The 13,367-nt window shown below is 42.4% G+C and overlaps 1 protein-coding gene across 1 annotated transcript in view; it reads left to right on the top strand.

The window, feature by feature from the left end:
* LOC109870730 (receptor tyrosine-protein kinase erbB-4) overlaps positions 1–13,367 on the top strand; it is a 532,057-nt gene that overhangs the window by 442,795 nt on the left and 75,895 nt on the right. The window contains 1 exon segment of the mRNA XM_031805951.1: positions 5,884–6,016. Within this exon segment, the coding sequence (XP_031661811.1) occupies positions 5,884–6,016 (133 nt within the window).

The raw sequence follows: 13,367 nt of genomic DNA, 5'->3' as shown, positions 1-13,367 counted from the left end.
TTTATATTTATTTATTTCAGCTTTCATTTCTTTCATCACATTCCCAGAAGTTTACATACGCTCAATTAGCACTTGGTAGAATTGCCTTTAAATTGTTGAACTTGGATCAAATGTTTCAGGGAGCCTTCATCAAGCTTCCCACAATAATTTGGGTGAATTTTGGCCCATCTCTCCTGACAGAGCTGGTGTAACTGAGTCAGGTTTGTAGGCCTCCTTGCTCACACATGCTCTTTCAGTTCTGCCCACAAATTTTCTATAGGATTTAGGTCAGGGCTTTGTGATGGCCACTCCAATACCTTGACTTTGTTGTCATTAAGACATTTTGCCACTTTGGAAGTATGCTTGGGGTCATTGTTGATTTGGAAGACCCATTTGCGACCAAGCTTTAACTTGTCTGATGTCTTGAGATGTTACTTCAATATATCCACATAGTTTTCCTACCTCATGAGGCCATCTATTTTGTGATGTGCACCAGTGCCTCCTGCAGCAAAGCACCCCCACAACATGATGCTGCCATCCCCGTGCTTCACGGTTGGGATGGTGTTCTTTGGCTTGCAAGCCTCCCCCTTTTTCCTCCAAACATAACAATGGTCATTATGGCCAAACAGTTCTATTTTTGTTTCATCAGACCAGAGGACATTTCTCCAAAAAGTACGATCTTTGTCCCCATGTACAGTTGCAGACTGTAGCCTGGCTTTTTTATGGCGGTTTTGGAGCAGTGGCTTCTTCCTTGCTGTGCGACCTTTCAGGTTATGTCGATATAGGGCTCGTTTACATGTGGATGTAGATACTTTTGTACCTGTTTCCTCTAGCATCTTCATAAGGTCCTTTACTATCGTTCTGGGATTGATTTGCACCTTTCACACAAAAGTACGTTCATCTCTAGGAGACAGAACGCGTCTCCTTAGTGAGCCGAATGACGGCTGCGTGGTCCCATGGTGTTTATACTTGCGTACTATTGTTTGTACAGATGAATGTGGTACCTTCAGGTGTTTGGAAATTGCTCCCAAGGATGAACCAGACTTGTGGTGGTCTACAATTATTTTTCTGAGGTCTTGGCTGATTTCTTTTTATTTTCCCATGATGTCAAGCAAAGAAGCACTGGGTTTGAAGGTAGGCCTTGAAATACATCCACAGGAACACCTCAAATTGACTCAAATTATGTCAATTAGCCTATCAGAAGCTTCTAAAGCCATGACATCATTTTCTGGAATTTTCCAAGCTGTTTAAAGGCACAGTCAACTTAGTGTATGTAAACTTCTGACCCACTGGAATTGTGATACAGTGATTATAAGTGAAATAATCTGTAAACAATTGTTGGAAAAATGACTTGTGTCATGCACAAAGTAGATGTCCTAACCGACTTGCCAAAACTATGGTTTGTTAACAAGACATTTGTGGAGTGGTTGAAAAACGAGATTTAATGTCTCTAACCTAAGTAGGTTGTAGGCTGGGTTCCACAGCTGATCTGATATTGTGTCAACCCTCTTCTACTTTCCTTCCTACTCCTTTCCACAGTCTGCTGTGTAAGGCTGTCTCATATAATATATAATAGAGACTTGACTGTCATCTGCACTCTGTCACTCTCTGCGTTTTGACCCACACACACACACACACACACACACACACACACACACACACACACACACACACACACACACACACACACACACACACACACACATTAACTCACAATCACACACACACACACACACACACACACACACACACACACACATTAACTCACAATCACACACACACACACACACACACACACACACACACACACACACACACACACACACACACACACACACACACACACACACACACATGCTGATTGTCATATTGGCTCAAAATAGAAAGAGGAGAGAAAGAGGATGTCACTCCACACATTCTCAAGTCTGTTTTTTACTTATTATCCCATTCTCCACTTTCCATGTGGGCATGTCTATACAATGTTTACTAGGAGTATACCTTTGCTTTCCTACAAATTACAACTATGTCTCTTGTAGCCACTTCCTCCACAAATCATCATGTCGTCCCTTACTACAGTAAATCCATCCCTCTAATATTGGGTAGGAGAGAGGTGGAGCTGGGAGAATGAGCAGGATAACCCTATTCCCTATGTGCCGTGGTCAAATGTAGCACACTACATACAGTAGGGGATAGAGGAGCCATTTGGGAGGCACCCGATGACCGAAAGATTGGGGGGTGTTTCATGTGATTCCAGAAGTGAGCTGAGTGTGATAACATGTAATGGCCCTGTGATGTACCAGGTGGCTGATAGCTTTCCTGCTGATGTAAAACATGACTGGAGTGTGCTGACGCTGCCACTCTGCTCTGTTCTGTTCTGCCAAATGAGCCCTTTTTACAGTTTTTTACAATCACTTTGGCACTAATTTCGGAACCTTGATGTCATTTTTCAAAACTATAGACACAAAACTCACAACCAATGATCAAAATGCACATTTTTCAAAGCTCTTAACACTTTTTCCAATTGCTTGGATACAATACACATAAAGCTAAAATAATTTATTAATTGAACAAAAATCGCCTGTTCAAAATGACACAACTTAACATCAAAGTATTACCATTTCAAAATGCAATTCACACATTACATCTGAGATGACTGTCTATTCATTTCATTACAATGATCTAACTATCAATTGATACAATTGATATCAATTAAGTAACTGTTGCATTACTCTTAATGCAGTTTTATGGAAACTGAGGATCAATATTTCATGTTTAGAACATGAAAGTTTCAGGATAACGAGATCCATTGACACCAATTACTGTGGAACATGAACCAATTGGACTACATTATCTATGGATGTAATATTTCATCATCATTCTTTGTCAGACACTGTTCCTATGGTCCCATGTACCACTTTTCCAGACCATGTTTTCAGATTTGACATTACTGTAAACTCACCGGCCACTTTATTAGGTACACCTGTCTAGTACTAGGGCCCCCTTTTGCCTCCACAACAGCCTGAATTATTCACGGTGTTGTATGTTAAGAGATGCCCTTCTGCACACCTCTGTTTTAAACAGCTGTTATTTGAGCATGTGTGGCCTTTATGTTAGCTTGAATGAGTCTGGACATTCTCCTCTGACCTCTCTCATTAACAAAGTGTTTTTGCCCACAGAACTGCCTCTCACTGAATGTGTTTTGTTTATCGCAATCATTCTCTGTAAACTCTAGAGACTGTAGTGCATAAAAATCCCAGGAAGGCAGCTGCTTCTGAGATGCTGGAATCACCATGTGTGGCATCAACAATCATCCCAGGGTCAAAGTTGCTTAGATTACTCATCTTGCCCGTTCTAATGTTTGATCTCTACTCTATATACTCTATATATTGAGTTGCAGGCAGCCACATGATTCGCTGTTCGAATGTAACCATCCTTTATGAGCTAAATCAGGTCTGTAGAGCTGATGGCATGACCTATGTCATTGTGTGGGATAATGTCAGGTTCCACCATGCTCAAATGGTGCAAGCATGGTTTCAGGCCCATCCACAATTTACCACCCTGTGCTTACCCCCATACTCTCCTTTCCTTAACCAGATTGAGGAATTTTTGGAGGTGGAAGGTACATGATAGGCGCCCTCACGAACAAGCCACCCTTCTCCAGGCCATGGATGACGCATGCAATGACATCACAGCAGACCAGTGTCAGGCCTGGATTCGCCCAAGATGTTTGACTAATGAAAACATCCATTGTGATGTGGATGAGAACCTGTGGCCAAATCCACAAGACTGGGTTGATGGAAATCTAGAAGTACAGCAATCAATCTTTTGTTTAGCTTTTTACAGTAAGCCAGGTGAGGAACACTGCAGTGATGTTTTACAGTAAGCCAGGTGAGGAACACTGCAGTGATGTTTTACAGTAAGCCAGGTGAGGAACACTGCAGTGATGTTTTACAGTAAGCCAGGTGAGGAACACTGCAGTGATGTTTTACAGTAAGCCAGGTAAGGAACACTGCAGTGATGTTTTACAGTAAGCCAGGTAAGGAACACTGCAGTGATGTTTTACAGTAAGCCAGGTAAGGAACACTGCAGTGATGTTTTACAGTAAGCCAGGTGAGGAACACTGCAGTGATGTTTTACAGTAAGCCAGGTGAGGAACACTGCAGTGATGTTTTACAGTAAGCCAGGTGAGGAACACTGCAGTGATGTTTTACAGTAAGCCAGGTGAGGAACACTGCAGTGATGTTTTACAGTAAGCCAGGTAAGGAACACTGCAGTGATGTTTTACAGTAAGCCAGGTAAGGAACACTGCAGTGATGTTTTACAGTAAGCCAGGTAAGGAACACTGCAGTGATGTTTTACAGTAAGCCAGGTAAGGAACACTGCAGTGATGTTTTACAGTAAGTCAGGTGAGGAACACTGCAGTGATGTTTTACAGTAAGCCAGGTAAGGAACACTGCAGTGATGTTTTACAGTAAGCCAGGTAAGGAACACTGCAGTGATGTTTTACAGTAAGCCAGGTAAGGAACACTGCAGTGATGTTTTACAGTAAGCCAGGTGAGGAACACTGCAGTGATGTTTTACAGTAAGCCAGGTGAGGAACACTGCAGTGATGTTTTACAGTAAGCCAGGTAAGGAACACTGCAGTGATGTTTTACAGTAAGCCAGGTAAGGAACACTGCAGTGATGTTTTACAGTAAGCCAGGTAAGGAACCTTAAAGTTGACCTTTAACAGTTTTTTCTTTTTTTGTAGCTAAATATTTTTGCTCTGATTCAAAGAAACCTATGTTGTGATTTTATTGTATTTCATCAATAAATGTCATATTTTGTTCAATGATTCCACTGTGTCTGTAGTTTTCTCTCTACTAGTCCTTTTACAGTGATGTATTTACATGAAGTAGCATAATGAAACATGTATCACATATTTTGTACTACAATATTTAATGAATGTACGAACAACTACACAGTGAAACTATCGGTATCTTGTGTGTGGGTGATCTAAATGAATGGTCCTATGCTATTTCATGATAAATGAGGTATTTGAACCAATGGTTCTGCAAGTGCAAGGTTTCTTTAAAGATATGAATGCACAATGCAATGTTTTGAACATTGGACAACCTGTGTTGCAAGTGATGACCGTTTTGAGTTTTGTGTCTAGAGTTTTGAAAAATGACCACAAGGTTCTCAAATTAGTGCCAAAGTGATTGTTAAAAACTGTATTAAGATAGAGAATAGGGCCTATTCACTCAGATACACCATCTCATCTTCTCACCTACAGTATACTGTGTCTGCGTTCTAAATGGTACTCCATTCCCTATATGCACTTTTAACCAAGTCCCTAGGGGTATGGTCAAAAGTAGTGCACTATGCAGGGAATAGGGTGCCATTTGGGACGTAACCCAAAGTTCCCAGCACTCAGCGCCGACAGACAGACAGGCAGACAGGTTGGGAGTGTAGAGGGTTGGAGAGATCATGGAAAGTGCTGATCACACATGCTGAATGGAATATATTATTTTTATTCAATTAGAAAAAATGTCCTGACTTTAATTTCTTTCCCTTCTTTGAATTAACTGCCTAACATTGTAACAGGACACCTGCAGATGCTAGATCATGTATTTTGTCAAAGGTTGTTAGCTAATTAAGAATTGTCCCAAGCTCTAGTCAGCCAAGTCTGTTGTGACCTCTGGAGTAAGTGCTTATCAGACCTGGTTTCAAATAATATTTGATGACTTTCAAATATTTGTAGCATTTGATTAAACCTGCTTGACCTGCCAGTCGGACAAACTAGTCCATTGGTTTCACTGTACCAGCCAATAATAGGTACATCAAGAGCAGCTAAACTATTTTAAAGAAAATAAATAGGTAGTATCTAATGCTGTGGCCCTATCTCACATCTCTCTCCCTCAGGACTCCCCTGATTGCAGCTGGGGTGATAGGTGGCCTCTTCGTGGTGGTCATCGTGGCTCTGAGCGGAGCCGTGTCCGTCCGCAGGAAGAGCATCAAGAAGAAGAGAGCCCTGCGACGCTTCCTCGAGACAGAGGTATGGGGTGTGAATACACACACACACACACACACCTGGAGACAAAGTTTGGATGTGGATGTGGATGTGATAATCAAGGATAGAGGTATGTACTTCAAGCTTACTGGAGACAGGACAGGGTAAGGACATCTTGAGATGTGGATCATAGACAAACCTTCCATTGGGCTCTCGTCAAAATATAGGGAATAGGGTACCAATTGGGATGTAGCACGAGTTTACAGTACAAAGACTTTGCAGTGATTAGTTTTGAAGTTTCAGTTCACTATCATCCTACATCCTAATCTTAGTGTGATGGTCTTCCCTTCACTCACTGCTTTATGAAGAGCTGTAATAACACAGAGCCAGTAGTGCCAATCTCTCTCTTGGCATGTGATGTGCTCTGTTATAGGTGAGGGCCACCAGAGGCTATGAGATCACAGAGTGGCCTCTCCCTCTTCTCTCCTTCCTCTCTCTGTCATATCCTCTCTCTCTCTCTCTCTCTCTCTCCTCTACGTCCTCTTTCCCTCTCTCTCTCTCTCCTCTACGCCCTCTTTCCCTCTCTCTCCTCCCCCCTCTCTCTTTCTCTCTCTCTCTCTCTCTCTCTCTCTCTCTCTCTCTCTCTCTCTCTCTCTCTCTCTTTCTCTCTTTCCCTCTCTCTCCTCTGTCCTCTTTCCCGCTCTCTCTCTCTCTCTCTCTCTCTCTCCTCTACGCCCTCTTTCCCTCTCTCTCCTCTACGTCCTCTTTCCCTCTCTCTCTCTCTCTCTCTCTCTCTCTCTCTCCTCTACGTCCTCTTTCCCTCTCTCTCTCTCTCTCTCTCTCTCTCCCCATCTCTCTCTCCTCTACGTCCTCTTTCCCTCTCTCCTCTGTCCTCTTTCCCCCCCCCCCCTCTCTCTCTCTCTCTCTCTCTCTCTCTCTCTCTCTCCTCTATGTCCTCTTTCCCTCTCTCTCTCTCCTCTACGTCCTCTCTCTCTCTCTCTCTCTCTCTCTCTCTCTCTCTCTCTCTCTCTCTCTCTCCTCTATGTCCTCTTTCCCTCTCTCTCTCTCTCCTCTGCGTCCTCTCTCTCTCTCTCTCTCTCCCCATTCTCCATCCTCTCTCCGACCTCTCTCCCCCTCCTTTCCAGGCAACACAAATACAATCACACCTTATTAAAATCTCAACCATCTTGTTGCACTGCTTTAATAGAACAACCATTACTGTATTACAACTTTACTTTTATGTAGAGGTAGCTATGTTCTGTATCTGAGTTCTACCGAGTGTCTGCTCCTGACCAGCATTACAATACACTGTCTTAGAGTACAGGCTAACATGAGAGGAACACACATACACACACATGCATGCGCAAACACACACACACACACACACACACACACACACACACACACACACACACACACACACACACACACACACACACACACACACACACACACACACACACACAATCCTACAAGCCTATGCATAACAATGCTCCCTGCTTCCTCCTGACTCTGTAGCAGTACAGCATAACTGTTTTCTGTCACTGTCTCTTTGGATAATTAGACATCTCATCCATCAAATGGAATAGACAGATGTCAGTCTGCATCCCAAATGGCACCCTATTCCCTACATAGTGCACTACTTTTGAACAGGGCTTGTAGGGGAATAGGTTGCCATTTGGGATGGAGCTCAGGCTGTACTCATGTCATCTAGATAACAGAAACCTTTTATTCTCTCATCATGGCTGCATCCCAAATGGCACCCTAATCCCTACAGATGTAGTACACTATACAATAAATAGGCTGCCATTTTGGATGCATCCCCAGGCTACACCCTGGTCAATACTAGTGTACTATGTAGGGAATAGGGGACCATGACGCAGCCCAAACAGGCAGGAGGGTGGGGAGCAGAGCGCAGATCTCTCATCCCCTCAAAACATCCATCTTAATGAATATCCCAGCCTGCCTTGCTCCACTCCCTGCCACGCGACCCCAACCAGGAAGCGTTCTGTCTGCATTTGGAACTCTTAATGAAATATCAAGAGAATTGTCTCCCCCCTCTCCCTTGTCTGATCAGAATGAATGGATAGGATAGAGAGGAGATGGGTAAATCCCTAATGGCACCTTATTACAGGACAGAACCACTGCCAGGTCTGCAAACAGCACCAGTACTGCACATGTGACAGGAGATATATGATATTAGTTATAATGACGACTGTGAAATAACATTAACAGGCAGCCTATCATTCAGTTTCACTTTAATTGAGTTTCAGTATACTAGTCATGTTTTGGGTTCAAATTTTTGTCCCAGTCAGTACTGTAGCTACTAGCTACATACTGTGAGATGCCTGATGCGTACAGTTGAAGTCGATAGTTTACATACACTTAGGTTGGAGTCATTAAAACTCTTTTTCAACCACTCCACAAATGTCTTGTTAACAAACTATAGTTTTGGCAAGTCGGTTAGGACATCTACTTTGTGTGTGACACAAGTCATTTTCCAACAATTGTTTACTGACAGATTATTTCACTTGTAATTCACTGTATCACAATTCCAGTGGGTCAGAAGTTTACATAAACTAAGTTGACTGTGCCTTCATCTCGTAGAGATGAACGTACTTTGGTGCGAAAAGTGCAAATCGATCCCAGAACAACAGCAAAGGACCTTGTGAAGATGCTGGAGGAAACAGGTACAAAAGTATCTATATCCACAGTAAAACTAGTCCTATATCAACATAACCTGAAAGGCCGCTCAGCAAGGAAGAAGCCACTGCTCCAAAACCGCCATAAAATAGCCAGACTACAGTTTGAAACTGCACATGGGGACAAAGATCATACTTTCTGGAGAAATGAACACCATCCCAACTGTGAAGCAAAGACTGGTGCACTTCACAAAATAGATGGCATCATGAGGGAGGGAAACAACGTGGATATATTGAAGCAACATCTCAAGACATCAGTTAAAGTTCAAACTTGGTCGCAAATGGGTCTTCCAAATGGACAATGACCACAAGCATACTTCCAAAGTTGTGGAAAAATGGCTTAAGGACAACAATGTCAAGGTATTGGAGTGACCATCACAAAGCGCTGACCTCAGTCCTATAGAAAACATGTGAGCAGAACTGAAAAAGTGTGAGCGAGCAAGGAGGCCTACAAACCTGACTCAGTTACACAAGGTCTGTCAGGAGGAATGCTCCAAAATTCACCCAACTTATTGTGGGAAGCTTGCGGAAGGCTGCCCGAAATGATGAAAGAAATAAAAGTTTAAATAAATCATTCTCTCTACTATTATTCTGACATTTCACATTCTTAAAATAAAGTGTTGATCCTAACTAACCTAAGACAGGGAATTGTTACTATGATTAAGTGTCAGGAATTGTGAAAAACTGAGTTTAAATGTATTTGGCAAAGGTGTATGTAAACTTCCGACTTCAACTGTATGTGTCCTGTTCTATTGCTAATGTTGAGGGCGGTATAGCGCTAGCTCACTCTGAGCGCTGCCTGCAGAGAGGACAGACAGGCATTCACTCTACCACCATGTAGGGGATGGGAGGAAAGGAGAGAAGAGGAGAAGTGAGTACTCTGTGTTAACAGACAGTAGGTTCAGGTTCCATTAAAGCTCTCAACACCACATAGTGTAGTGAAAAAGCGTGGATGTACTGCACTCTAAAAAATGCTGGATTAAAAGCAACCCATCACTGAGTAAATATTGAACAGAACATACATTGGGTTATTTTGACCCAGCCAGTTCGGTTGTTGGGATGACCCAAATATGGGTTAATTTATCATTTAATTTTGTATTTTTTTACAGTCACCCTGCGTTGACCTAAACGCTGGGTCTTTTTTAATTTACCCATGTCTAATTTACTGTAGTATTGTCTGGGGCACTACATGTGCCTGCTACTTACACAAAATACTCATCATTAAAAAAAAATTGCTTGAATAGCCACCTCCTCTAATTACCTGGCTCCACCTGCACCTTTGTTTAAGAAACTCAATATCTTGTCTATTTTCGACATTAATGCACGCCAGTTATGTATTTTCATCTACAAATACTCATGCCTCCCAGACAGTTGTCATGTCTTTGGCTATGCCGGATTAAGTAATATAACATGCTATTCTATAAAATAATTTCCCCGTAATTAATATCACCTGATTGAGCTAATCATGTAAATGTAATTAACTAGAGAGTCGGCACCACAAAATAATATTTATAGAGCTGTTATCTTCCGAATAAACTCTTAAAGACCTAGTAATATTTTACATCAATAGCAGTCAATATTAATCGTCACCTTAATTCAGTCTCATCTGAAAGTTGCAAATTCTTGGTTATATTCACGAACCCTGGTTAACAAGTTGAATCAGCAATACAAAATTGGGTTTAATTATTTATTTACTAAATACCTAACTAATCACACAGAATTACACATACACATAATTAATCATAACTTGATTACAAATTATGTCATAAATCAAAACGTCCCTAGCGGGCGGGACAGATATGACAGCTGGTTACACAAAAGAAAAGGGCTGGGTTTGAGTGAAAGAGCGGGAAGACTGAGGACCAAAGGAAGAAGCTGTGCTATCGTAAATACAGTAAATGCATTCTAAATTACCACCCATTTGGAAAAGGAAAATGCAATAAATATTTACTCTAAGCTGCGCTTCGGTAGGTTGGTGGTAGATGGAAGGCCGTGTTGCCAAACCGAGTCCTTTGTCCTTTGAAGAATGTCTCTGGTGGTCAATTGGATGCGTTGTAGTAACGTCCTTGTGTGATAGACGGGATACTCTGTCTGTTCCTTCCTAACCCTCGTTTGCAGCTGCTGTTGCTAACTCAATGGCTAGGAGGTATCGCTTCTGTAGTGAATAAGAGTTCAAAGTTCATACCATTCGCAACCAAAGCTCACGCTGATGTTGGCTTTGTTCTGTAGTTATTATCTGAACCATTCTGACATAGGACCGTCGAGCTCACATCCTCGGAACAGGAGGTTATATTGTCGTCAAGGCTTTATATAGGAAGGAAGAGGAGGGCGTGTTTGAAATGTTTTATAGCCCATGTCCCTTAACAGGGGTGGGCCACTGATTGAGCAGAGCCCTAACCTTGTGAAACCGCAAATCTCACATTTCATCCCATCACGAATTATTTCATATTCAAACATTTAAATTTAACAACAATTCCATGTGAATCCGATAACTCTGATGTGTAGACTTTCCACTGTAGTGTTTATGTCATCTTATCATTGATGAGAATGTCTCAGATGACAAAGGAACTGGTCGGATTACCAGAATATAGTTCATTTCCCCCCACCTTCTGATGTTCCCAGAATCTCTATGTTAACCAAGGGGTTTGCAAATGTAACATCACTAGGGTAGAGAGAGGAAAAAGGGGGGAGAGGTATTTATGACTGTCATAAACCTAACCCCAGCCCAACGTCATGACACAGTTTACCTTTCAATGGATTCTTCCAGGTTGATTCTGAAATCCATCTTTATAACACAAGACACTGTGATAACCTTCACCCTCCCCACTGCCGCACCTCACATAGTCAATTCTCTATCAGATACAGAGGTACCATACTCTGCAATTGCCAAACCCTCATCATCCCTCAATAACTTTAAGCGTAGACTGGGGGTCAGTCTGATGAACCAAACTACTCAGTAATCTCCTCCATATAGCCCAACTCACACTCACATCCACACATGCGCACACACATTTAAACAAAACATATACTGTTTTAAAAAAATGTGATTGCCTATCAGTTCATTTGTACCTTTATGATTAGTAGGTTTTGGTATCTGTTTTATCTAACTATTTTATTTTTGTACACATGTGGTATACTGTTTTTTGTGGTGTGGTTTTTATAGAAGCCCACACCTGCACACCGTATTTGTTGTTGTTGTTGTGATAGCTATACAACAGAACATGAATGACATGTATTTTCATGGGTGGCTAAAAATACCTATCTGAAAGTCACAGCCCTACAGTCTTCTGATCTGACCCACTGGGTCATATCTCAATAACCCAGCCCCAATATCCCAGTAGTTTTTAAAGAACACAACAACAACAAAGAACCCAACAAAGTGACCCAATGCCCTGCAACCCAGCAGTTGGGTCAACCAAACAACCCAGCATTTTTTTAGAGTGTACCCTACAGTTACAGTGCCATCAAGTGATGGTGCACTAGGCTCTTTACAAGTTGTTTCAATAATGACAAGATTGTGGCTTTTTCCACTGTACCTTACATTATTGCTCTCTCACACTCTCTCCATTCTCTTCTCCCCACTGTGCTGTCTTGGTTACCTGCACACACACACACACACACACACACACACACACACACACACACACACACACACACACACACACACACACACACACACACACACACACTTATTTCCTATTATTTTATTCAGTATAATCTGCCTCGAAGCAACCTTAGTGCTTTGACGTGAGTGATGTCAGTTAGGGAGTAACAAACAGGGAATGACTCTACTTGTAGAGACTACTAGTAAATAGTAGTGTCCTAGTAGTCTTCCTCAGTTTTCAGCACCACAGATTAGAGGAGGTTGGTGGACAGCTCCCTCCTTGTCCTTGCTACCACACATTCAGCACCTCATATAATGGACAGCTCCCTGATGTCCAGGGCGATGGAGAGGTGACTGGATTTATGTGACCCTCCACTCTCTTTTCCTGCCCCCTCTCTTTCCCCCTTTCCTTCCCTCTCACCTTCCATGCCCCTCCCTCCCTCTCCTCCCTATCCCTCTCCCCTTTCCTCTATCCTTTTTTTCCTCCCGCCCCCTCTCCTTCCCCACTCTGCTTCACTTTCTCTTTCCATACCCTCCTCATTCCCCATTCCCCCTCTCCTTAGCTCTAATGCGATACTGATTTAGAATTCCATTTAAATGAAGAACAGCTATTGTTTTTTAATCAGACAGCAGTGATGAGCCGGGGGGCATGGCCACAGCTGAGAGAAGAGAGCTGATTTACTCGTTCTCTCTTTCCCCTCTCTCTCTCTTTCTCTCTCTCCATTTCCCTCTCTCTCTCCCTCCCTCTCTCTTTCTTCCCTCCCTACCCTGTCTCGTTCTCTCTCTTCGCTCTGTCCCTTACTCTCTTTCTCTCCCCTATTTATCTTTCTTTTTATTTATTTCTCCCTTTATGTCTCACCCCTCCTTCCCGCTATTATCCTCTCTCTTTCACCATCTCTTCCCTCTATCACTCTCTCTCTCTTTCCCCTCCTCTTTCTCTCTCTCCCCGTCCTCTCGCTGCCTCTACTTCATTCTTCTCCACTTGAAAGATAATGAAACAACTACTCTCTCATACAATTTCTGTAAAGTTTAAAGAGTGCCATGCCCATGGGAGATGTGACTGGTTGGTTGCGTAATTGCTTGATGGATG

This window comes from Oncorhynchus kisutch, linkage group LG26 (genome assembly GCF_002021735.2).
Source record: "Oncorhynchus kisutch isolate 150728-3 linkage group LG26, Okis_V2, whole genome shotgun sequence".
In the NCBI taxonomy this organism is placed as follows: domain Eukaryota; kingdom Metazoa; phylum Chordata; class Actinopteri; order Salmoniformes; family Salmonidae; genus Oncorhynchus; species Oncorhynchus kisutch.
Note: the sequence above shows the minus strand (reverse complement) of the source record. Positions and strands in the feature narration are given on the sequence as shown.